Below are 27,609 nucleotides of genomic sequence, written 5' to 3'. Positions count from 1 at the left end.
CTTGCCAGTGTTCTAAGGATTGTGAGCCTTCTAGTCCAGTTTCAGGACTTCTTGGTCTAAGAGAGCTCTGCTGCTGAGCACTACTTTCCTCTTATGATCTGTCCAGTCTCCCTATGAATGTGAATGCTTCAATATTTATGCGTGTGCGTATGTACACATGTACATATGCATGTATTTCATGACACAGGAGCAATGTGATGCTTTACATATAGCGAACAGTGCAGTGTAATTTAAGAAAAGAACAATAGTACTAAGTGAAAGCAACAGTACATTTGAATTTTTTGAGAAGGTGATAGTCAGTAGAGGGTTGAGCAGGAGGGGAGAAGGGGATCAGGAGTACAGGGAAGGAATGGGAGTGGGCAGGCGAACTAATTTGTTAGACGGACTTCCGACATGTGAGCCGTATATCCCGAAAGAGAGGAAATGAGAAGTTTGATGGTTTCAGAGAATGGGTTCCATATTCTTGGATCTAAACAGGAGAAGGTCTGTTTTGCAGTTTTGCTTTTCTTTGGTTAATGAATCTCCAGGAGAACTGATTTGTCTTATATTTTCCTCTCTCTCTCTCTCTCTCTCTCAATGGTGTGCAATTAGCCCCTAAGGTATAGCGAAAATGCAGAGTGTGAAGCCCTATGAGATATGGTGGCTGTTTTGAAGTTGCTGCAGAATTCCAATGGTCACCAGTTGAATATGGTCCATGACTGGACCTTTGAAAAGCACAAATGCTAAGCCATGTAGGTTGTCCTTGAGAGGTTGTGATTGTGTTTTTGGATAGGCCAGGAAGGAGGGTCTTACCTCTATAGGAAATCACTAAGGCTTGGACAGCTGACCTGATTTCTGAGGAGAACTTATATGCCTTCCTCTTTAGTTTTTCACCTAGTGGGCATGATTAAATTCATGAGTCTCCTTTACAACCTGTGGTCCAAATTTTGCAGCCTATTGGAAACCCTTCTCTCTATTATATCCAATCTCTCTTTACCGCTATACAGTCGTGGTCGCCATAACCAGCAGAATGCTCAATCAAACTTCACTAGTGATGTGCACAGAAATAACACAACTTATTATTTTCCCTGGTTATACCTCCTTCTTTACCTCTAACATTTCTATAGTTTGTTCTTTGAGCTCAGCACTTCTAAACAGACGATGTTAGGCATAGACTGCTTGTGTCCGGTAGGATATAGTTTCTTCAAATTTTACACTTTAGTAATCCAGGATTTTTCTGCACCAAGTTCCTCATTCTGGGTGACTCTTTGGCCCTAATTGAACTTTCATGGACCCAGAATTCCTGATGCCCTGAGTATCTGTAATTCATAGGTGCAGGAATATTGTGGCATTCCAAGTTGCACCGTGGTTTTTCCCTAAGGAATTACTAATTACTGTGGCAGTCAGTGTTTGCACACTTCCCAGCTCTTGGTCATCCCCCACAGAGACCTATTGCTGCATTTGTGCTATTGAAATGCTAGGGGGAGGGGTAGCAAGTGTGTAATTGTATCACAGTAGTTATAACTCTCAATTTAGTGGCAACAATAGGAATTGACAATCAAATATGGAATAGTCTCTCACAATGAGGCCTGTGTAAGGCTTGTCTTTTGCTATGTAGAGCTATTAGTTGCCACCAGTAATGCTTACTTTATGACTTTCTACACCATTCCCCATGTTTCCATTGTTTAAGGGAAGGGCCACTGTAATTACTTGGCAGAAGAGTAACAAATTATGTAGCAGGGTTGACTAAATTATTCTGCAAAGAAAGTTAGATTGTGCTGTGTAATGCTGCATATTTTGTAATAGTTTTTCTTTTTCCTTATTAATACCAATTTAACAACAAAATACAACAATGAGCAACTGAATGGTGACTGCCCAGCAAGCCTTAGCAAAAAGATTCCAGTGCAAAGGAACATGTGTTACTGTGTTTTTAGTATATTTGAGTCATTTGAGCTAGAAACTATTTTTGGGGAATCGATACGTTATGCAGCAGAAGTTGGACTATGTGGCTAAAGATGCAAATTGAAAACTTATGTGAAAAATGCCACAGAGGCAAGATCGCATAATTATAGTGGTGCTGCCCAAGAGTTACACCTATCACCTGTAATTAGCATGAAGCACAGACAGGTAGTTGTGCCATCCCACTTGTCACCGCCTTTTCCTCTGAATGGAATCCATTTACCAAACACTCCGTTGCCAATTCTTCATCCCCGTCAGCGACTGATGGGTGGGGAAACATCCTTTATGACACAACGTTTACCACGCAGTGCCTTTACAACGCAGGTTCTTCAACGCAAGTCATTACAACGAATTGCGCTGGGGGGGCTCTAGGATAGGTAATAGTTTAATTTACTATCCTACACCTTCTCTACTATCCACGGGGACTGGAGTTGGAATAGTAAGTTAAACTATTCACTATCCAGCACCCCCCAACGCAAGTCGTTGTAACGACTTGCGTTGAAAAACATGCGTTGTAAAAGCATGCGTGGTAAAAGCATGTGTTGTAACAACGTACATCCGATGGGTGTGACGGAAGATATAGGAATCAATGGGGAACACATGTGGGATTCACCTCCTAACTCTAAGGTGGCACCCAGAGACATGAGAATCCACTGAGCGGTCACAACTGGGATTCTCATTGCAGAATTTATGATGGCACCAGGAAAGACAAAAACTACGGGCTCACTTTGGAAAGCGAAAGATGTCACCACAGCTAATGATATTCATGGGGAGTGCAGAGCTCAGATTCAATTCACTAAGTGCAAGGTTATGATCATGAGAACATGTTGTGAATGAAGACAGCCCTCCCGGGTGTAGTGTCTGCAGTGTAGATGTTGTAACTTAAATGATATGTCTTTTGTTTTCAGGGAATGGGTTTGAAGGTGGTAACCAACGGTGAATTCCGGAAGCCACATATATGCTCCATCACCACCACTAGGAATAGACCTATTCCTCCCGGTAAGGCAACAGAAGCATTTCTTAACAATGCTTGGAGCTCCCCCCACGGTATGGTGGAGGTTAAACTGTAATTTATCATATGTCAAATCTAGACTTGTTGTGGATCAGGAGCATCAAGCTTGCATCTTTATATGCACCACAATTATCATTTACAAAACCCCTACAATATGATCTCAGTCGACTCATAATTGGCAAAGACAATGGACCTCAGTCCTCACCTTTAAATGGTGCCTGATAACTCAGTCCTAGGGCTACATACTTAGGGCCTAATTACGATATTGGTCGGAAAGGCTCCAAATGGCATTCGGTTTGACCAAACCAGTGTAGGAAGCAGAGTTTCCGACTGACTCTGAAACATTTCCGACCGGCCGATTATGATACTAGGTAGTTGGTCGGTCATTCCGAATCAGTTCTGACCGGCATTCAAGAGTCCGAGCCAAATCGTAGAACTCTATGTGCTGTGTTTCCAACAAACCGATTACGATGTTGGATTCCGACAGCCATTCCGACTCGGTCAGTCTGACACGGATCGGCTGTCAAAAATCGACTTCACGGGCCCATAGCAGGCCCCCTTTACCCATAGGTCTCCGGTTGAGGCCCATGGGGGTGCCCATGGGTCCCCTCTTTCCAACCATGGACAGTGTGGAAGGCACCATGGACTGCCCGCCACAGGGTGCAAGGTTTTCTGCACCCACCCCTTTTTTTCAATGGGAGCCTGTGTTGTCGGTTGGAAGAACAGGCTCCCATTGAAGTCAATAAAAGTACGACCGAACGTTGTTCGGAAACATCGTAATCGGTCGGTCAGACTCCCCGAACCCGTGTTGGTCGGAAACCATTCTGACACTGAGTTGGTCGGAAAGTGCATTGTAATGAGACCCAAAGTTCTAATGAGGGAGCTCAGTACTGACTGGAGGAGGGCAAAGTGTTTGTTTGAGCTTGGACTGCAGATGCAAAGGGGGCTGGTAATCATTAATGAGGAGAGTTGATGCCACTGTGTGTGATCTCAAAAGTGTATTAGCAGGAGTAGATACTGGGCAGTAGTTGTGCTCATGAACTAAGCAAAGTCTGAGGTCCACCTTTGGGTCTCACTTCTCCTGAGTTCAGATTCAAAATCTATCATATTTGATAGTACATTGCTTTTTATGTAATACTTTACTGATTTTCTCTGCTCAGAGAAAGGCAGACAGTGCCACCATATGATAGACTTTGATAAATAACTGCAGGTGTTGAAAGATATGTACTGGTGTTGGGCACCGGCAAACACCAGCACAAATTAAGAAAAGTCTTGCACTCATACTGCTGGCTAACCTTGCCTGCAATGCCCGCCATGACCCAGCACCAGTGATTGGGTGAGAGCCAGTTTACGTGCTGAACTTTCCAAATAATAGACACAACTCTACCATACAGTTACAGTGCATATGTAAGAAAACTGAAACCACTGAGGTCTTTCAGATGAAGGGGCTTTTCCAGTGCACCCAACATGCTGGAAAGCAAACTACTCCAAACTAACAGTCCCACACTCACTCTGAGTAAATCTCTCAAAGGAAACCCAATGCAACATTTTCAAGTGACAGGAACACAGAGAGAGTTCATGTCACAAAAAGGGCAGAGTGCACCCAGGTCTGGTAGGTCCCACTCACATCCACTCCCCTGTAAAACAGCTCCCTGAGCAGCAGAAATTAGAGCCATGTGCCATCTCAGTTAAACACACCAATAGTTGCCGGACTCCACCATAGGGGATTGGTGATGTTTATTACTACAAACTGTGTAAAGTTACAGAATGTGTCCTATAATAGCAAACTTTGTAGGTACATTTTTATTGGAGACTGGCTGGACACATGCAAATGGGTGCATCATCAAGATGGCTGTGTGAGTTAAATCCGTGGTGCTTACATCTGTGTTTAGTGCAGGTCATGAATTGAAATTCTGGTAGGGATAACCTATTCCTGCTTCCTTCCAAAGTCAAAAAATGAGTAACATTTTAAATTATGTGATAATAACACTTGCTCCTCACATTACTAAGAAAAAGGAACAGAGTTATAATAGGCACATCAAAGTGGACCAAAGGCTGAAATGACTCTATAAACCTATCTTCTAATCAATTTGAGGCATTGCAACTTAATTGTAATGAGGAAATTACATCACTAGTCTACTGTAAATTATGAACGTTGAGTTGTGACATCAGATACCTCTGCCAGAGCAGGCTGATGGTGTAAAGGACAGTCTTTTCAGCTACTTTTCCCTAAACATTTACAGTTTTAGCTAATTATGAGACATTTATGGCAGCACCATTTTTTATTTTACTGGGAAAGTTCATCTGAAGAATTCATCTCACTTCCAGCACATTCTTAACTACAACTGCTTTGAAAGTATCATATTTAATTGATTCTAATATATTTTGTAACTGCTTCCAAGATGATTATTGACATTTTTACTTTCACAGTCTATAGTTCACATTTATAGTAAATAACTGCAAAGATTGTACCACTTTCATTAAAGAGAGCAAGAAACCACAAATTAAAAATTGAAAAGGGGAGAAGTGTGATGACTCAAAAAGTATTAGGAGAAAGATACACCCTTATGATGAGTTCTGCCTCAGACCTCATTCCTCCTGTTTCTCTGTATAATCACATAACTCTGTGGGATTTCTAATAAGCTTATTACATATGATAGGGGGTTCTTCATCCCATATATAACTATACTGGAATTAGCTATAAAAAGAAGGCATAGAACAGGTCATGACTATATAGAAGTATTGTATGTAATCAGTGATTGCATTCATCAGTGAATTGTGTGTAGCAAGATTTCAAAAGCCCAGAGTTACTCTTCCAGGATGAAATATTGTTTGTTTCCAGTTAAAACATGTGATATTGTTTTTTACTCACATATGCGTCTACCCGACCCGACGATGTTAGGCCGAAGAGCTTTCCGATCGTCGATAGAGACAGTTCGGACCTACTTTCCTGAGACCTGGATATGGGATCTGAAGACCACTGAGTAAGTACCATTCCTTCCTCTTTACCAGTCAACTAGGGGCTTACAATATCTTAGGATCCACTTGATGTGTTGGGAGCAAGAAAGTGGTAATGCAAAGTATTTTTTTACTGACCACAAATATTCAGAAATAAACAAAAGATGAATAGTTCCACATCATAGATCAACATGCCTCTTTTCCTCCAATCCTTCAGCCAGCTCCTTCATATTCGTGGTCTAGGAAAAGCCCAGCTTCCCCACCTCTTTCTCATTTTTTCTATGAACCACTGCCTGTGCCGTGTATGGCCTGGTATAAATGAGGTGAACTTCCGTCATTTGATGAGGAACTATACCCAAGTTTTTAGAATATATCTGGGATGCATTTCTCTTTAAATCTGACCATTTGTAGAATGTGCCTCAAGAGAGAATTTGACTCAAAGAGCATCATCCACATGTCTATTTTCAACTAGTGCATCTATGTCACAGTGGGAGGGAAACCACAAGAAGTGCTGATGGAGGTACCTCCTCGCTGCTCAAAAACAGAATCAAACTCCCACAGACTCGGAGCATTGTATCAGTCTTGTTAAAAGTAAATCATCAAAGAATTAAAACCATAAACATAAAAGTCTTAAAATCATGTTACCAAGATAAAACCCCACCATAAGCATGAATATTGAATGATGAGAGAAAAGATATTTTTTATCGATAAATTCATAAAAATGAATAAAATCAATTATGGTGCACGTATACATGCTATGTGTGCGGGAATATATACAAGTTGTCTATGACCTGGATGGAAACTATAAAAGGCGAATATGAAAGGTACCTGCACAATCAGATGTGAGGTGGAAAGCAGATAAGGTGAGTAGCGCTATTAGTGAGTAAACCTCTCCAGCACAAACTACAACTCTGACACTTAGGAGGTCATTAGGATATAGGGCGGATCGCCACCGCCCGCATGGCGGTGGCGATACGCCCTACATCCTTCCCCGCCGGCCACCCATTTACCCCCCACCCCCGCCACATTAGTATGGCGGGGGTACCGCGGCGGACGGGAAGACCGTCCGCCGCATTTCCGCACGGTCAACAAGTCGACCGGGCGGAAAAGGGTTTAATATGGTGAGGGTGTCTGCTAGACATCTCCATCCATATTAGTATGGGGGCGTAAAGATGCCTTTCGGTGGCGGCGGAAAGACATTCAGATTCTGCTTTTGGGGGCCCATTGCGGGCCCCCAGGGTATTAGGGGGGTGGAGGGTGCACATGGGGGGTACCTATGGTACCCCCTGCATTGTCATGGACATGGTGGCAGGCACCTCATGGTGCCTGTCACCTTGTGCATGACAATTCACGCAGTGCATTCCCAGCATTGTGGCGGGTGGTGCTGTGAGCAACGCCCGCCGCAATGCTGGGAATGGAGGATGCCACCACCATGGTGGTGGTGGCATCCTAATGGCCTGGGAGGGGACCGCCGCACCACTGGTGGCTGTTCCCAGCACCGCTAGGGTGTCCACCCGCCATCCTAATGGGCTCCTTAGACTCCAAATGCAACCAGTCAAACAACCTTAGTCAACATCTAAAACGAATAATCTTAGCTAATACCTGATATAGCCCTTTCTTCCCCTTGCAATTGAAAAGGAAGAGCATAAGAAGGTAAAATACAATAAATTAGCCCACCAAACAAACTGAAAGAAAGTGGTAGGGTGAAATAAACAAAACATTTAACAAAATAGTCCAACAGATATATATTTGGTTTACAGGTTAATCTTGCAAGCGGTAAGAAGGGTGGTTGGCCTGCAGTGCTTGTACAGGTGCTGGCACCTGTAACACCTTCACCAAAACCATTCCTCATCGACACCCCTTCTGGTCGACCAAATGATCCCCTTGATTTCACCACCCCCTCAATATCACTCGCACCCGCCTGTCCTACATCGATACTCTTAGACACAGGATCACCTAAAAATTAATACACCCAGACCCCCATTAAGAGTAGCTAGTTTTATGTCCAATAATTATCACAAACAATAAAAACCATCATCGAAGAATACAGACTTTAAATGTATAGCCTTTTACAAGTTTTATCCTAAAATGGGACAAAAACATGAGGAGCTTACCAGCGCTGGTGATGTATGAGGGAAGTGTCTATTTCTGATGGTGAGGCAGTGAGGTTATACTTGTGTGTCTTTTGACGAAGCAGGATTAAAATAACATACATTGATTTTTACGAGTGAGAGGAAGATAAACTTCATGTATGAGGAAACTTGTATTACCCGCAGTGATGATGTATGAGGGAAGTATCTATTGCTGATGGTGAGACAATGTGGTTTAGCTTGTGGTCCTCCTCAAGAAGCAGGATTGGGAAAGCCTGTAGTAATGTTGATAAGTGAGAGAGAGAAAATCTTAGTTGCTTTTGTCACGGGTGGGTGAGGAAACCTGTATTCCGAGCTTTATGTCTTGTTAGTGATGCCTTTTGAAGGGACCATAGGGTGCCGCTTGGAAGGCAAAGAGCGAGGGAGAACTTTTAAACAGAAAACTTCTGCCTTCTTTATCAATTGGGTGTAGATGTTTATGTTGCCGGGCCAGTAGCTATCACTGTAATATATTTGATCTTACCCTATACTCTACACATTGGAAATATGTGTTTCACATGCACTTTTGAGAATAATATTATATTTAATCTTCCTTTTACCATTTCTTACCAGTGACAAAGGGCATGTTGAACTCCAGTCCACGATCCCAGACACCATCACTGAGTGGAAAGCCAGCGCGTTCTGCCTGGCTACAGACACCGGCTTCGGCCTCTCCCCCACCACTTCTCTGACTGCCTTCCAGCCCTTCTTCACAGATATGACACTTCCATACTCTGTCATTCGTGGTGAGGCTTTCAGATTGAAGGTCACCGTGTTCAACTACCTCGACAAGTGCATACGTGTAAGTCTTTTTTTATGGTAATTTCTCAAAATGTTATTAAGTAAAGTGCAAGACACCAAAACTCTTTGGCATATGCTGAAATATACTGGACTGTTAGTACAAACATTAACTCTGTTCTGTTTAAAAATGCCAGAGGCATAAACAATTTTACGAATTTAAAAGGCCAATAAAACAAGACCGTTCGAAGTCTAAACAGACATAAGGGTGGTGTATAGTTAAGATGCAAGTATGGTGCCCTCCCCCGGGAAAGGGTCTCGCCCGTAGACTCTCACAAAGCGATGAAAGCACCTTCATGTAGTATATTTCAAAGAAAATTCTTTTATTTTATTTCATAAAGTTGTATCTTTTTCCAAAGTAATTCTCAATATAACATTCATTCATTCTTCAATGTTCCATGAAAGGTATGCAGTCTAAATATCGAGTTTTTATTTTCGAATGGACATAATATCGACTCCAGAATATCGAGATGGCAGTAATATCGAGGTAAGTAATATCGAAGTATTTAATATCGATTTTTATGTCTGTTAAAAAATATCGAATGTAAAAATATCGAGTAAGTAATATCGATAGTAAAAAATATCGTTTGTTCTTGTTATTAAAAAATATCGAAAGTCAAAATATAGATTGTAAGAATATCGAAAGTCATGTTATCGACTGTCATGATATCGACTGTCATAATATCGACTGTCATAATATCGATATTAATAATATCGAATATTTAAATGTACACTGTATTTAATGTATTATTAGTAATTTTGTTGTTAAAATATATATGTATTTTAGTTCATTATTTATTTAGAAATAATAAAAAAAATGTAAATATTTATAAAATATATTTAAAATAGTATAATAATTTCTAGGAGCGGGTAGTGGGTTTTTATGGGAATAGGGTGGGAAGTGTTTTAAAATATATGTTCAATATTTTAAAAATATTATACAAAATCGAAAAATACATAAACTAGGAGCGGGCAGTGGGTTTTTAGGGGAATAGGGTGGGAAGTGTTTTAAAATATTTAATAAAATGTTGTACTATATTTAAAAAAAATTATTTTAAAATTACATTTTAGAAAAATAAAAAAATTAAATTAAATGTATCAAAATTTAAATGAGTGAGTTGTGTTTTTAAATGGGCATAGTGTTTTTTTTTATGGGATTAGTGTTTGAACTGTATAAAATATACAAAAAAAAATTAAAAATAATTATAAATAAAAATTTTATTTTTTAAAAATGAAACAAAATTATCTTTATTTTCAATAATAGTGTTTGAACTGTATAAAATATAATAAAAAAAATGTAAATTTATTATAAATATAATTTGAAAACAAAATTAAATTTAAAAAAATATAAAAAATTATATTTATATTCAATAAATTATTCTAATTTTTTTAAAAACAATTATTTTTTTAATAAAATAAAAATTGTGAGTAAATTTAACATTATTGTATAATAAAATATATTTTTATGTAATTTTACGATATAAAAGTATTATTTGTATAACTAATATGAATTTATTATGTAAATCTTATATTATTACATTATATAAAATCAAATTTATAAATTTGAAATTTGATTTTAAAATTTGAAAACATTTCGAAAATTTAAAATTATAATTTAATAATAATTAGAACAAATTTAAAGAGTTTTTAAAAATCAAATATTATAAAAAAAAATTAATTGTTCTAATTGTGTCTTAAAGTAAGTGTTTAAATGTATGTAATAAAATATTTAATAAAGATTTAACCATAAAAATATGGCATCATTAGATTAATGTAGTATTTTGTGCTAATAATGATTAGTGTGTGATTGTTTGTTATACAATTTTGTTTCAAATATAGAACATTTTAGATAAAATTATAAATAATATTGTAAAAAACATGTACATTTGATTTAAAAATAATCTATTGTTATTAGTATGATAGTTTAAGATTTATAGTTTAAAGATATAACATTTTTTATGAATTAACAAATGTTTTTTAAATAAATATTTATTTTTTATATTAATATGTATTTTCTAACAGTTTGTTATTTCTATAGGATTTGTAATCTACATTTTAATGAGTTTTATGTAAAATTAGATATAATAAGTTAAGTATTAAATAACAATTTAGATGTAGTTATAATTAATATTTACTAAGTATTTTTCTCAAATTTAAATGTTTAGTACCATAATATAATTATATATAGTGCTTTGGGAATTAATTATCAAATGGTTTCTATGTACATCGTTTACTTAGAGTTTATATTTTAGATCAGATTGAAGGTCACCGTGTTCAACTACCTCGACAAGTGCATACGTGTAAGTCTTTTTTTATGGTAATTTCTCAAAATGTTAAGTAAAGTGCAAGACACCAAAACTCTTTGGCATATGCTGAAATATACTGGACTGTTAGTATAAACATTAACTCTGTTCTGTTTAAAAATGCCAGAGGCATAAACAATTTTAAGAATTTAAAAGGCAAATAAAATAAGACCGTTCGAAGTCTAAACAGACATAAGGGTGGTGTATAGTTAAGATGCAAGTATGGTGCCCTCCCCCGGGAAAGGGTCTCGCCCGTAGACTCTCACAAAGCGATGAAAGCACCTTCATGTAGTATATTTCAAAGAAAAGTATAATTTAATAATAATTAGAACAAATTTAAAGAAAGTTTTTAAAAATCAAATATTAGAATTTTTTTTTTAATTGTTCTAATTGTGTCTTAAAGTAAGTGTTTAAATGTATGTAATAAAATATTTAATAAAGATTTATCCATAAAAATATGGCATCATTAGATTAATGTAGTATTTTGTGCTAATAATGATTAGTGTGTGATTGTTTGTTATACAATTTTGTTTCAAATATAGAACATTTTAGATAAAATTATAAATAATATTGTAAAAAACATGTACATTTGATTTAAAAATAATCTAATGTTATTAGTATGATAGTTTAAGATTTATAGTTTAAAGATATAACATTTTTTATGAATTAACAAATGTTTTTTAAATAAATATTTATTTTTTATATTAATATTTATTTTCTAACAGTTTGTTATTTCTATAGGATTTGTAATCTACATTTTAATGAGTTTTATGTAAAATTAGATATAATAAGTTAAATATTAAATAACAATTTAGATGTAGTTATAATTAATAATTACTAAGTATTTTTCGCAAATTAAAATGTTTAGTACCATAATATAATTATATATAGTGCTTTGGGATTTAATTATCAAATGGTTTCTATGTACATCGTTTATTTAGAGTTTATATTTTGTGAATAAGAAATAGTTTTTTATATGGGTGTAATGTACAAAACTATGACTGAGTTTATACTTGGTGGAGTGGGAATATTAATTTGGATGGGCTCATTGTCCAGCACATTCCCTGATTTTATACTTGGTGGAGTGGGAATAGTAATTGATATGGGTTTAGTGTCCAGCTCCTTCCCTGAGTATTTACTTGGTGGAGTGGGAATAGTAATTTGTACGGGTTTAGTGTCCAGCACCTTCCTTGAGTTTACACTTGGTGGAGTGGGAATAGTAATTTGTATGGGTTCAGTGTCCAACACCTTCCTTGAGTTGACACTTGGTGGAGTGGGAATAGTAATTTGGATGGGCTCAGTGTCCAGCACCTTCCCTGATTTTATACTTGGTGGAGTGGGAATAGTAATTGATATGGGTTTAGTGTCCAGCACCTTCCCTGAGTATTTACTTGGTGGAGTGGGAATAGTAATTTATATGGGTTTAGTGTCCAGCACCTTCCCTGAGTATTTACTTGGTGGAGTGGGAATAGTAATTTGTATGGGTTTAGTGTCCAGCACCTTCCTTGAGTTTACACTTGGTGGAGTGGGAATAGTAATTTGTATGGGTTCAGTGTCCAACACCTTCCTTGAGTTTATACTTGGTGGAGTGGGAATAGTAATTTGGATGGGTTCAGTGTGCAACACCTTCCTTGAGTTTACACTTGGTGGAGTGGGAATAGTAATTTGTATGGGTTCAGTGTCCAACACCTTCCTTGAGTTTACACTTGGTGGAGTGGGAATAGTAATTTGGATGGGCTCAGTGTCCAGCACCTTCCCTGATTTTATACTTGGTGGAGTGGGAATAGTAATTGATATGGGTTTAGTGTCCAGCACCTTCCCTGAGTATTTACTCGGTGGAGTGGGAATAGTAATTTGTACGGGTTTAGTGTCCAGCACCTTCCCTGAGTATTTACTTGGTGGAGTGGGAATAGTAATTTGTATGGGTTTAGTGTCCAGCACCTTCCTTGAGTTTACACTTGGTGGAGTGGGAATAGTAATTTGTATGGGTTCAGTGTCCAACACCTTCCTTGAGTTTACACTTGGTGGAGTGGGAATAGTAATTTGGATGGGCTCAGTGTCCAGCACCTTCCCTGATTTTATACTTGGTGGAGTGGGAATAGTAATTGATATGGGTTTAGTGTCCAGCACCTTCCCTGAGTATTTACTTGGTGGAGTGGGAATAGTAATTTTTATGGGTTTAGTGTCCAACACCTTCCTTGAGTTGACACTTGGTGGAGTGGGAATAGTAATTTGTATGGGTTAAGTTTCCAGCACCTTCTCTTACTTTATAATTGGTGGAGTGGGAATAGTAATATGTATGAGTTCAGTGTCCAGCAACTTCCATGACTTTATACTTTGTGGAGTGGGAATTGTAATTTGTATCGGTTTACTGTGTAGTAGTGTTTGTGACTTTATAATTGGTGCAGTGGTAATAAAAAAAGATATAAAAAAATAATAAATATTATTGGTAGGATACTATAATAAAGTTTTACAATAAAATATTGAAACTTTAGTACTACTTATAATTATTGTTATTGTAGTAGTAAAAAGATATATACATTTTTATAATTATTACAATCTAAAATGCATCTTTAATTAGAACATTTAATATTTAGTTAATATTTATATTGAATATTAAAGAAGGAAACATACACAGGGTTAAATGGAACAAATCAAAAACAGTTTATTAACACGTAAAAAAATATTTTAAGTAGAGCTATTTTTTCCATTTGTATTGTATTGTAAATTAGTAAGTAAATAGTTTTTATTATCACAAAAACTATAGTAAGTGTATATATATGTATTTTAAAAAAAACATGAGTTGTAAATAAATTTTTGGTTTAATCACATATATTGTAACATAAATAGTTAAAGCAAAAAATGTATAATATGTACTTTTCATTTAATAACAATTATTTTAATCACATAGACATTGAATAAATTGTCAGAATAAACATGTTGAAAAATATTGTTATATTTGTTGTATATTCATTTTTACATTTTGTAAATTACAGGCAAATTATAGAAACATATGTATACATTTGTTATTATAGTAACATTTTTGTGGGTTACAAAGCAGTAATAGTTTGTTTTGGAAATTAATATTATGAATATAGAAAATATTAATAATATACATTTTTACAAAGATAAACACATAAATACATTTTTATATACATACATAAGTAAGGAAATAATAATAGCATTTTTATAAACAGATTTGGTAAAAGGCTATACATGCACATTTGTTTAACATATACATTATTTTCAAAATGTATAAATAAATAGTAAAATATTTATTATAGTAACTTAGATAAGAGTTCAATAATTATTTTAAAGTAAAGAACATTAAAGAAATAATTTTCAATTTTTTTTTACATTAATTACATATAATATAATACTGAGTTTCTATTTTTAAAGTGTTGGAATATAGAAATTAAATAGCTTTTTGGGATATACAGGGACTACTTTTTAACCACGTAATGTTATTTAGGCTTATTTGGTGCTTCAACAGATCGCGGTTGGATGCTGCTTCGCGTTGGAGAGGGTAAGTTTGTTTGAATTGATTTTTATAAGTTAATGACGTTATTGTAAGTGTATGTGTGGCGTGTTTAGGTTTATTTAGATAGTGTTATTGAGAGAAGATTGTGCTTTGTGTGTTAGGTAGAATGTACGATATTTGCTTTTTACCGCGTTTTACTTGTAAGTGTGTGAGGTTAGCTAATATGTTTAAATATTTCAAAATCAATATGTTTGCTGATTAAATATGTGTTTTTATGTATGTATGGGTGTATTTGTGTGGGTGGGTATGTATTTTATCTTTTTCAGGTTAGCGTCGCGTTTTACTGTTTTGGAGGAGGTCATTTTTTTTATTCAGAGTTGTGTGGCGAGTATTATATACTCATATTTTTACACACATAGGGGCTCATTAGGATTGCGGTTTTTCCGCATCCTCAGGGCCGGCGGAAGCCACCGCTGGCCCGGAGGATGCGGAAAAACCACAGCGGACCCACCAAAGACCCACCGCCACATTAGGATGGCTGGTGGGTCCTGGTTTCCGTCCGCAGCTTTTCCGCCGCGGTTGGCTTACAACCGCGGCGGAAAAGCTGTAATATGGTGACGGTGTCTCTCAGACACCGTCCACCATATTAGGATGCACAGAAAGAAATGCTTTTACACGGTGGATATTCCGCCGTGTAAAAGCATACGGTGCTTCACTGCGGGGCCCGTTGCAGGCCCCCTGGGTGAAGGGGGGGTGGGGGGTGCACATGGGGGGTACCTATGGTACCCCCCTGCATATGTATGCAGCAAGCGGCAGGCACCGCGCGGTGCCTGCTGCTTGCTGCATACATATGCAATGTATGCTTTTTAAAATTGCGGCGGGTGCAGCTTGAAGCTGCACCCGCCGCAATGTTAAATATCCAGGATGTGACCGCCAGGGTGGCGGTCACATCCTAATTTGCACGGAGGGACCGCCGCAGCCCATGCGGACGGTCCCTCCTACTCTAGGGTGGCGGACGGACGCAAGTCCGTCCGCCATCCTAATGAGCCCCATACTTTGGTTTTCGGGTTTTCCAGGAGCCTTTTTTTTTTTTTAAATGACTATTTTCGGGTTTTGCATGGTATATCGTGTGGATTACATTGGAGAGGAGTCACTATGGATTTGCTTGTATTTTTACATTTTTTTTGGGCTTCTTTGGATTGCATGAGTTTTTGCCACGGTTTCGTATGGATTGCTTGCAATTGGATCACGTTTGAAGGTGCAACAGAAATGTAAGTATTTACAACACATTTTGTGGGTGGGGAAATTGCTTTAATTTTTGCTTTAGTTACGTTGTATGTAACATTTTGTAAATACATTTAAAATGTTTTATTAATATGTATTTGATAATTTAATTGCAAATTGTTACATATAAAAATGAAGGAATTGTGAAGAAAATAAATGCTTAATGTAACATGTATAGTTACGTAATGTTTTATAGAATAGTTTTTGCAGTCATTTATAGATATTCTAGTCCTTTGCTAGTTGGATAGAGGGTAACCTGGCTTTGGAGTGTGTTATACATTTTTTTTGTTTCTTTGGTGAGTTTAGGTCCAATCAGGGTTACTAATTGCCCCATTCGGAGCTCCTGGTAACTCTGTTCTTTTTGTAAGGATTGTATTAATTTGTGAAGGGTAGGCGTTCCTTTGCCTGTAGTTGATTGGAAGGCATTGTGCCATCCTTCAACTGCATTGTTGGTTTTTGCTTCCTCATTGAGTGTGCTAAGGTAGACATTCCACCAAGCTATTTGGTATTTGGGTTGTCTTCTATGGCCTGATCTGTGTAGCCTTCCTACCCATGTGTCTTCGAAGTAGTCAAGCATAGGGCTTAGTCTTTCTTCGTTTCTTTTATAGTAGGGGCTGTCTATTAATAAGTTATAGTGTTCAGTTACATCTGTTAATGGAACATAGGCTAGGGCGATTAGTTTTTTTATTTGATAAGCAAATGTGCTATCTGTGGCGTATTGGACACTCAAGGTAGATTTTTTTAGATGTCGCCATATACATTGGTTAAAATGGTAATAGCAACCCTGTATTGCTGTGTGTGGGTATGTTTTAAGGATGCTATTTATCATTGCTTTCTCAAAGTCAATGATTATTCTTTGTGGGAAATAGTCGTTAGTATGTTTGACTTCAGTTAGTATATCTTGATAGGTTGCTTGCTGTTTGTTTTGTAAGAGGGCATATAGGAATGGAATATTAGCATTTTGGAAATGACCGTGGATAGTGTATAATTGATAACAAGGTTTTGGACATACAGAAAAAGTACCGTCCATCATCCAAGTTTGGCATTGGGTAAGTTTAGTCATGTTGTTTGCTGTGGCAAACTGTATAATTCTTTTATCTTTAGATTTGTTGTCATATAGTATAAATTGATCTTTACTGTGAGTTACAGAGAGTTCAGGGGGAATTTGCACTTCTTCAAAAGTTGTAGGTGTGGGAGGAGTAGTGCATGTTGCTCTTTTTTGTCTAGCTACAGTTCTTTTAAGGGATTCTATAGATGGTAGTTGGCTAGAAGCATGTTGGGGAAGTACACTTAAATGGTGTTTCAAAATAGCAGTGGTTGGTTGATCAGTACTAGTACTAGCTTCTTTCAGGGAATCAAGCATTTGTCTAATCTCTATTTCTGTTACATTGGGTGGGTGATTATGTTCCTTAGTATAAGTAACAGTGGTTTCCTGAGTTATAGCTCTACCATAACATTTGTTGGCATAATATTTTGTACACTTCCAAAAAACTTTCAAATCTTTTTGTTTCTCTTGAGTGTAGACATATCCCATGTAACAAAGAAGCATTTTCCCTTTTTGAGAATAAATGAATTTAGCTTCTTCAGTCATGCTTGTATTTTAGTGCTAGGAGGTAATTAAAAGAAAATATCAATAATTATTTTAAAGAATGAAAGTTGTATTCTAATCACACAGTTTAACACATTTCTGATTTACCTGTATATCTTTTTATGATTTCAAGCTGTTCTTTTCGGGTGTTGATGTTCTTGAAACTGTTATTTTCTGTGTATATCTTTTTGTACCTGTATAAATAGACAAAATGTGAGCAAATATTTTACAAGTATTTATGATTATTTGGTAGTGGGTTTTTAGCTCGTTTCTATTTAGTTACCTATCTATTACATTTCGAAAGTTACATTTAATTTATATACTTACTTATTTATATTTGAAGTTTGATGTCCCGGTGTTGTGTAGGTCTTCTGTATATTCTTTTTATCTGTAGGATAAAGAGTAGAAATAAAAGATATGTTTTAGGTATTTGGCTTTTAAATACAGGTGTAAGGTTTGAGAGTTACATTTTCGATGGATATTCAGGTAGTAGTACTTACTTTAGATAGGTGTAGCTTTCTTTATTTTGAAGTCAATTAGTTTACTTTCAGAAATCCAGCAGAGTTTCGCCTTCCTTTAGATTGGAGAATTAGTCTGCATTTTTAGTTTGTTTAAATCTTGTTTATATAGCATTAGTGTTATAGTTTCTGAAATAGGATTGGTTGTTTAAATTGATAGTCTATTCTTGTTTGTGGATTTGAATTTTTTTACATGTTATGCTAATTGCTTTCCTTATATGGGTGACGCCAATTAACTTTTTTTTTATGTGTAAGGCCCTATTTTGTATAGGTAATATTATATTTATGTTTTTAAAGTAGAGGAATATATATAATTTGTAGTGAGAAATGTTTAGTTGTTAGCAACGTTGTTTATGTATTATAAAATGTATTTTTGATGTTATTTTGTGATTTAAATGTTTGTTAAAAATATAGTATGTTTTATTTATTTTTAGAAACACTTTGTGATTATTTGTGATGAATATGACATTTTTTATAAATAATAAAGTGATTTATTTAAGTATGTTGTAAATTCGATATTTAAAAAAACGATATATTTGCATTCTAAATTTTTGTATTCGATATTTTGACTGTATTTAATGTAAAGATGTGATACTCGATGTTTTAAACATCGATAATGTTGTTAGTCGATATTTTTGTAGTCGTCGTTTTTTTTAAGGGTGGGCGTCCGAATCGGCTACGCCCACGGAGTAGGCGTAGTGTTGCCTTCTACGCATTTTGCGTAGACAGCGTAGCCGGCAACACTACGCCCACTCCGTGAGCGTAGCCGAGTCGGCCGCCACCCGCCTCCCTCCCGCCCTCCACTAGATACTTTATTTAAACATTTACACGGATAAAAACAAGTTAAAAGCACTTACCTTGTCCGGGGCTCGTCCGGGTCTTCATCTTTGAATAGCGTCCTTTGCCTGGATACCAATGCGCATGCGCGGGCGGCCGCGCATGCGCATTTCTCGGGAGAAATGCGCATGCGCGGCCGCCCGCGCATGCGCATTGGTATCCAGGCAAAGGACGCTATTCAAAGATGAAGACCCGGACGAGCCCCGGACAAGCTAAGTGCTTTTAACTTGTTTTAACCCGTGTAAATGCTTAAATAAAGTATGTAGGGGAGAGCGGGAGGGAGGTGCGTAGTGGGGCTACGCGGAGTGCGGGAGTGGGCGTAGCTTCTCGCCCTCTCCGCGTAGCTCCGCGGAGCCCCACTACGCCCCACTACGCCCAGGGTTAGTTTTTTTTAATCGATAATGTGGGTTCGATATTTTGTTGTTTTGTTGTTTAAGTATAGGCAATCGATATTTTTGTGCTCGATAATTTGGCATAGATATTTTGTGCAGTCGATATTCGGTCTGTCGAGGTTATGTCAGTGATCCTCCATGAAAGATTCATGTTTTATATTTCAATCGTATGTGGTCTTATCCACATGTCAATAGGAATGCTTCTTGGCTTGCCTGGTGTAATACGGGGAATGAATGAATGTTATATTGAGAATTACTTAGGAAAAAGATACAACTTTATGAAATAAAATAAAATAATTTTCTTTGAAATACACCTCATAAAGGCGCTTTCATCGCTTTGTGAGAGTCTACGGGGCGAGAGCCTTTCCCGTGGGGGGAGGCACCATACTTAGATTTGTGAAAAAGTTTGCTTAAGGACAGGAGGCGAATAACTTGTAGACCCAAACCCGGAATAACCATTGATTACAACTGGGATTTACCAACACAAAAAAATAATAATAATTTTTGAAAATTTAGAGTTTACACGAGTGCGACAGAGCCACCAATTCCATTTTTGTATAGTTAAGATGATCAGATGGTACTGGGTATATGTGGTACATAACATCATCAACCAGTCAGATAATGCATCATGTGAGATGAGATGAACAAGTGCCAAATTAATGTTGCTGAACCTAAGGGATCTTAACAGGGAAGTATTAGTTGATAAATTTCCCTTCCCAATGTAGGTGAAATAATCTTGTCTTTGGCAGGAGCAAAATTCTTCACGACACTTGATCTCATGCAGGTATACCATCAGGTGCAGTTATTTGAGAGTTAACCAGAGCTGATGGCTTTTATACCCCACATGGGTGCTTCCAAGTTCAAAAGGATGCCTTTTTGACTTATATCGTCAGCCTCTGTTTTTCAGTGGGTTATCACATCTGTACTTAAAGGGGTGAAAGGCATCAATTGTTATCAGGATGACTTATTGATACTTGGCAGTACTCTATGTGAGCATAACTCAAGTGTATGGATGGTGTTAAAAAATTCATGTAAGCAGGTTTAACACTAAAGAAGGAAAAGTGCAAATGTGCGATGCCAGAGGTTAATTATTTGGGGCATTTTATCACAGAAAGAGGTGTGCACCAAAAAAAAGAGTTAGTAGACGCCATTTGAAAATTATCCATACCATGTACAAAAGAGAAGGTAGTTTCATTTCTTGGAATGGTGGAATATTATGTAAAATTTATAGAGAATTTAGCAGACAAATCTAATAGCATGAGACTCTTGGAAAGAACAAGAAGTTATAAAGGTTCAGAGTGTAAACATGAATTTGAGATATAAAAAAGGAGTTACAAAATGCTTGCAGTTTGCAAGCATTCATTACCTGTGATGAAACTAATATAGTCACTGATGCTACCTCCAAAGGTTTGGGGTGATATTAAAACAAAAAAAGGATGGTGAATAGCAACACATTGCTTGTGCTTCTAGGAGCTTATGAGTGTATGAGTTGATTTATTCGGTAGTGGAGAGAAGCATTGGCAATTTACTGGACATGGAATACATTTATAATTTCATTTGAGGACCTAGTATTAATACATGTTCTCATCACAAACCTTTGAAAGAGATTTTTTTTTAAAGGACTAGATTTTATTTTCTCTAGAATCAGAAGATGTGTTGTTGCATTACAGGTTTTAATTTTGTGGTAGAACATGTACTTGCAGTTACAAATCTGTTAGCGGATTGTTTATCTAGACTAGGATCAGGTGAAACAGAAAATGAGCTAGTTGAAGAACTGCAGGAAGAAAGTATAGATGTGTTTGCAGTTACACTAGGAATTCTAACAGAAATGGAGTGGAAAGAAGAAACATTGAAGGATGGTGAATTGATGGATATTTGATACAGTCTGGGCAAGTTCATTTGAAAACCTCGCCTGAGCCAAAGAGCGTCAAATATATATTAAGCTTACAGTTGATAGTGGTGTGTTGTTAAGAGGGACAAAATACATTTTCCCTATAAAGTTGAGAAGTATGTTGATAGATGAGGCACATCAGGGTCACATGGGATACAAAGGGGAGATTTAGAGCACATTTCTGGTGGCCAGGATGGATTTAGATATTAAATGAATGGTCAGAGAAGGAACAGTGATAACATTTTGACACCACGTTCAGTACCGGTAGTTTGCCGTAAACTGCTAGATAGTCTTTGGCAAGATGTTGCCATTGATATTGTTGAACTGTTGAGAAGAGAACAATATACACCATACTTGGTGGCTATGATGTATTTATGGCTCTTTGACCAATAGTACCATTCTTCATTTTCTGTCACTGTATAAATCCTCTGCGCCGAGACACCTCCGGGTATTTGTTGCGCATTACAAATCCAAAAAACATAAACATAAACATACTCAAGATGGCTAGAGACTATGGGCAGTATAGTCAATTTTATGCAGGAGATGTTTAAATGAGAGACCTTTCCTAAATCTCTATTTGCTGAGATTGGTCTGCAATTCTGTTCCGTACAAATGAAGGACTATCTACAGTCATGTGGGATAGAGCACAAGACAGGTTCTATTTATCATCCTGAAACAAATGGAGCAGTTGAAAGGTTCAAATGGGTCATAAAAGTGAGCACTCAGTTATCCAAAGTGAATTTGCATAACACCCCTCTCTAGTACTTGAAAAAACATTTGAGGTGTTTAAGGGAAGGTCAACTAACACATAGGTATGTCCAGGTTGGATGGATTGAAATAAAGGTGTCAAGTACAATGGCATTGGAGTGTGCAGAGATTGTGAGATGAAGGTGCAGCAAAAGAATAGACATCATTTTGATGAAAGGAAAAGGGTAAAGCACAGACGGTGAGCCCCAGTGGGTTATATGTCTTGGTCAAAATGTACAAATCCCATTCAAAAGATAACATGTTTTAAGAATGTTATCAAAGTTAAAGATAGAAGGATATGGACTAAACGCTGTGTAGTTGTTTTGAAATTAAGCTCGGATAAATAGGAACATTCATTAGAGCGTGACAGATGAGTACATGGTGAAAAGGTTGGGCTTGATCTAAATGAGAATCAGATGAGTGAGTGCATAAGAAGTAAATGCAGAAGTAGTAGTCCATCATATCTAAAGGATTATGTTAAATAACGTATTAGTTCCGCAAAAAAAGAAAAGTATATTGTACATATAAAAAGGCCTTGCATATCTAGGTAATTAGAAAGGTTCTATGGTTGATTAGACTGGTATTCTGTGAAAGTCAACAATGTAATGCATTATTGTTTTATTTTAAGAGGTAAAGTGTTGAAGGGAGGAGAAGTGTGCTATCTAGCTGCAGATGCTTTTGTACTTGCTTGCTATGTGATGCCATATAGACCATGAAATGCATATGTCACATAAAACGTGGAACATGGAATGCAAGTTAAGTAAGAGTTGATCAGTTGCCACTAGTACTTGATGGATGAGGTGCTCTAATAAAGTATCACTTCCCTTAACCCAGAATTTGTGTATGGCGATACTTGTTTACATGTTAAATATTGTATTGCACAACAACATTTATATAGTGCCTATTACTCCATGTGGGGTGCTGAAGCACTTGTCTACATGGGTAGCATGCTACACTCTGTAAGCTGGGAGTTTAGAACTGTGCTGTCTTTGTTATGATACTGTGAGCGAAGTGTTTCCATGCCATGTGTGAAGCCCTCTGAGGTGCAGGTATCATGTCATGAAACATATCGCTTAGCAGTGTGATGGATGAAGAAGTGTGAGAGACAGGCGTGTAGTTTGTTTTTCAGTAAACGGGTCACTTTCAGGAGCTCTGCAGGTCCCTTTGTCGAATTTCTTACATTCATAATCCACTTATCTGGATACTACACTGAGATATTCTGTTTAGAGTGTATGGTTCTGAGCGGCATAGTTTAAATGGAGAAATGGTGGAGAAATCTGCTGTGATAGACTTTGCTAATATCATCCCATATCTGATTCCCTTTGTGAGACGTCAAGAAGTGGTCATAGGGGTAGCTTATTCCGCCCTGCTGTGGTGGACTAAAATAAAGTCCTCTATTGGCCAAAACCAAAAGGTATTCCATGCCTGTTCAAATGCTAATGGGTGGTTTCTAGTGTGGTCTGATACAGTACTGAGTGGTGGATATGGCCCTTATCAGCTTTGCCTTATCTGAGTGTAAGAGTGTGAAGCAGCAAACAAATTACTCAGCCTGTATGAACTACAAATGTCTGACTGCTGAATGCAAAAAAATCAATTTTAGTGTGGGTTATACATTGTATGGTATAGTAATTGCATTTGTACACTGATGAGAAATGTAGCGCTGTACACCCGGTAGCCTGCTGCTGAGGAACTCAGGGTTAGTGGGTTTTCTTTTTTTGCTTCTCAAATTATTTAATTCTGGGGTCAGAGAATAATTGGAGGGTTCTGAGGTGTGTTCTCTTTAATGGTGAGGCCCTCATGTCTGCGTCGTCTTTTTCTTGACAGGTCAGCATCAACCTGGATAAATCAGAAGACTATCATGCAGAACCTACGACAAACGAGGAGGAGGGATACTGTATTCCTGCCAACGAGAGGGTCACTGTCTCCTGGGGGGTGACCCTAAAAGCCCTTGGTAAGGACTATTTCAAATACGATCTGTGATTGGGCGCTCATAGCATCACTTATCCTCCCTGGTGTGGCTTGCCTTTGGTCAGAGAAGTTCTGACACTAAAAAAACAATCCTACTAGAAAAGAGATGCTTCAATCTTTTCTCTGCATTGAAACTTCTACCTTCTGTTAGGGGAGCTCTAGATGGTGATAGTAAAAATCCCATTAGAGTAGATAGGAACATAGATCTTCATTCTACTGCAATGATGTTGCACTGCATCTGCTGAGTGGTGGTTCCCAAGGGTCTTATGTATCAAAGGACAGGTCACCAGTAAGGAGTGCAAATGTTGCATCTTTTGCAATGTGACTCTTTTACTAATCAGCCAAGTCACCAAATGAATATTCCTTCTGCCGTCCAAATATTAGTGAGGCAAGTTGGGTATTGCCTCCCTCTACAAATGGCTTCAAAAGCAGATCTAGAGGCCTGTGAGGGATAGCGGACCTCAGCCTCCTGCGGTTGCATTCCCAGAATGTCAGCATTTTCTGTTAAAAGCAGCTGGTGCCCATTAAAGGCACATATGTTACTTTAAAAAAAGTTGGCATGCTGGGAAAACATCATGGGAGCTCAATCATCCAGTTTGCAAATTGGTAGATGATATCTCTTGATGGGTATATGTCCAGAGCTGTGGTCATAAACCATTGTTATGTCTCATGGCAGTTCAGATGTAGGAGCAGGGTGCTTCTTTCATGCTTCTTCATATTTACAGTTTGGAAAGGATTGTGAAGACAAACCCCTTATGCAAGTTGGAATCACTTTCCAAAAGGGCTTTTTACATTGTAAAAAGGTATTTTGCAGTCACGAACCCTGATGATTTGTGAATTGAAGGCTTCTCCAATGCCATAGATGGTTGTTCTTTAGACCCAACATTCTCAAAAAAAGAGGGATGCTCATATTGTCTTCCAGTTCAGACCTGTGCTGCATCCCATGAGTAGAATCTTTTAATGTAAATAAATCTTCATGTAGTGGAAGGGTCTTCTTATCTTCACCAGTATTCCTTCTGCTGCCTGCTGTAAAGGTAATTTGTAATGGAATGGAGACATTTCTGCTGAAACAGAGATGTTCACCTCTCCTCTAGGACCAAGAAAGATCATGATGGAGAGGAGCCCACAAAGATAACAAACTCCTAATTAAATTATATAAACACCATCAAGCCATGTGTTCCTAAATGAAACAACTCAAACCTTGGCTTGGCTTTATGGTTTAGTTTTCAAGACAAATGACATAACAAAGAGCATGACCCCCAGCTCCCAAACTTATCTTAGTACAGACAACAAGTGTCCTAGGTAGCTGTGATATTGTAGGATCTGCTTGGAGCGGGTCTGGTGAAGCCGGTGCAAACGGCGCTACAAGAGGCAAACAACTGAATAAGCCCAACAATCCCACCCCCACCCTTCATCCACCAAACGGGATACAAAATAAGAGAAAAAGGGAGAGAAGTGAAAGGAGAAAAGGGGGAGGGAAGGAACAGAGTGTCTCCTGAGTCATCGTGGTCTGCGAGACCCTCTCTTGGAGCTCGCCTGTGGTATTGGTGTATCCGCTAGGCGTAAGAGTCGTAGGTATCTAGGACACGTCAATTCCCTGAATTCTGTCGTGATCAGCGCTATAAAGGGACGTCATAGTTCGGGGAACTCTGAACCCCTACCCGCCAGAGTGAGTGACATCCTTTCCATCCCCAACACCATCCAAAGTCTTTGCAGCCATCCGGAGTGTGGGGGAGGTTGAGGGGAGCGCCAGTGTGCAAGTATGTTCTGGGTAGCCGCTCCCTCTCCGCGACTTAGCCGGATACCATGGCTTGGCTTTAGAGGAAGAAATGTGATTGTTTGTTCCTTCTCTTTGTCACCTTGATTTACCTTTTCTGTTGCCTATTTCAGGAGAGGTGAATTTCACAGTTAGCGCCGAGACATTGAAAGGAGAAGGTCTGTGCGGGAACCTGATTGTTGCCCACGATGTGCACAGGAAGGATACAGTCGTCAAATCGCTTCTGGTGGAGGTAATGTAGGGGTTACGTGTGCTCTTGACACTTATTTCAGTGGGATCTTTCTTATATCTGGCATACAATGCTTGCTGAGAGACCTACCAGATATAAAAAAACATTTCCTCCTGCTACCCTGCCAATGTTTCTGAATTTTCCATTTCTGCCTTGTGCAAATCTTCATTGTCTTCCCTGTGTGTTATTTTTTTTTCAGCCTGAAGGGATAGAGAAGGAAGAGACTGTCAAAGCTCTGATCTGTGCAAAAGGTGGGTTAATCACATCTGATGGGTATTACCCTTGTTTAAATTAGCCTTCACACACAAAAGACAACACTTTAAGGTTAGAGCTCTGCAAATTAATTTAGTCTTGACCTGTGGTACACCAGGTATTCCAGTACTGAGACCCACACAAAGCTCAAGTTATGTACATCAATTCTAAGCTGCACAATCCTCTGTAATGACAAATTTATGATGTTGCTTTTTATCTCTGTCCCATGGCATCTAAACTATGCCAACACTGTTTGCTGCACACAGCTCTTTCAATGGGCCTTAATCCTGTTTTCTACTACCCTTTGACATTGCTGTTCTGCAGCCTACATCCAGCTCTTTCAAAGCATCTCAACCCAATTTTTAAGCTCCCTTTGAAATTTCGGTATTACAAACCCCATGAAACTCTTTTAATGTGCCTTGTTTCTGACTTCCATTACTCTCTGGCATTCTAGTAAAAGTGTTGAAATACAATCCTTTCAATTTACCCTAAATCTGATATGCATCTTGCTTATCTATTCCACTAATAGGTCCCAAACAGCCCTACAAAGTGCCCAACGTCTACACCTTATCTCTGATGCTTCCATCCCCTCCTTGTTGGTCACCACCTCAAGATACAATTGTAGAAAACAGTGTTTTATGCAGTAAACAATGTCTACATTTATTCACACACATAGTAGTCTATATTCCAATGATTTGAATTGCTGCAACATACTAATGTGTAATATTTTCAGAGTTTAGACTTTACTGTTATTTTAAGCTCTATATCATATCCTCAGCAAGAAAGCAGAAAATGTGGATTTGCAAATCAGGGTGAGCTCAGCTACCTTCTCCAATGTTTGGAGCACCACATCTGAAAACACTTCCTATGCCTCAGACCATGTCTTATGTTATCTTTTAGCCGAAAGCCCTGTTTCCGAAAAGATTCACCTCAATGTTCCAGAGAACATGGTAGAAGGATCCTCACGGGCTTATTACTCCGTTGTTGGTAAGTGATTGTTAAGACCCTAACACCCTTCCTGTCCCTGTCGTAGAATCTGAAGGCATCAACATTGCCCATCACTTCCATCAACCCTGCATCCTCTGGGTTGCGCTTTCTTCCTGCTTTGACCACACACATGTCATAAGGCTCTCAATTGGTGAATGGCTTCTGGTTGAGCTAAAAGTCTTCTCCATCCTGTCAATATTATTTTAAATCTCAGTCAAATATTGTTTGTAGCAGAGCCAAATTAAAACAAGAGCATACAACGTTTATCCCTGCTGGACAAAAAGTAATCTAAAATGTAAAAATTATAGAAATTTAACAGAGAAAATTATTTAAAAGTAACAGTGTCCTAATTAAGGAAGGACATCTTTCAAAGTTGCTGTCCAAAACCTCAGAAAGAAAGCCCTTAATATATAATCAGTGTCTTGTGACCGAGCCAGGCCACCTCAACCATGTTTATAAAAGAGCAGGCTATGAGTGGGCACATTGGGGAATCTTAGGAACCACAGTTCCAGGGTCTGTG

The 27,609-nt window shown here is 37.8% G+C and overlaps 1 protein-coding gene across 1 annotated transcript in view; it reads left to right on the top strand.

The window, feature by feature from the left end:
- Positions 1-27,609, top strand: part of LOC144768001 (alpha-2-macroglobulin-like) — a 203,923-nt gene that overhangs the window by 138,353 nt on the left and 37,961 nt on the right. Inside the window, exons 17-23 of the mRNA XM_078651390.1 lie at positions 2,847-2,937; positions 5,853-5,934; positions 8,611-8,839; positions 23,701-23,827; positions 25,735-25,853; positions 26,050-26,101; positions 27,003-27,089. Coding sequence (XP_078507516.1) covers positions 2,847-2,937; positions 5,853-5,934; positions 8,611-8,839; positions 23,701-23,827; positions 25,735-25,853; positions 26,050-26,101; positions 27,003-27,089 — 787 coding nt within the window. The remainder of the gene's footprint in view (positions 1-2,846; positions 2,938-5,852; positions 5,935-8,610; positions 8,840-23,700; positions 23,828-25,734; positions 25,854-26,049; positions 26,102-27,002; positions 27,090-27,609) is intronic.

This window comes from Lissotriton helveticus, chromosome 7 (genome assembly GCF_964261635.1).
Source record: "Lissotriton helveticus chromosome 7, aLisHel1.1, whole genome shotgun sequence".
In the NCBI taxonomy this organism is placed as follows: Eukaryota; Metazoa; Chordata; class Amphibia; order Caudata; family Salamandridae; genus Lissotriton; species Lissotriton helveticus.
This window is presented reverse-complemented; position numbering and strand designations above follow the sequence as displayed.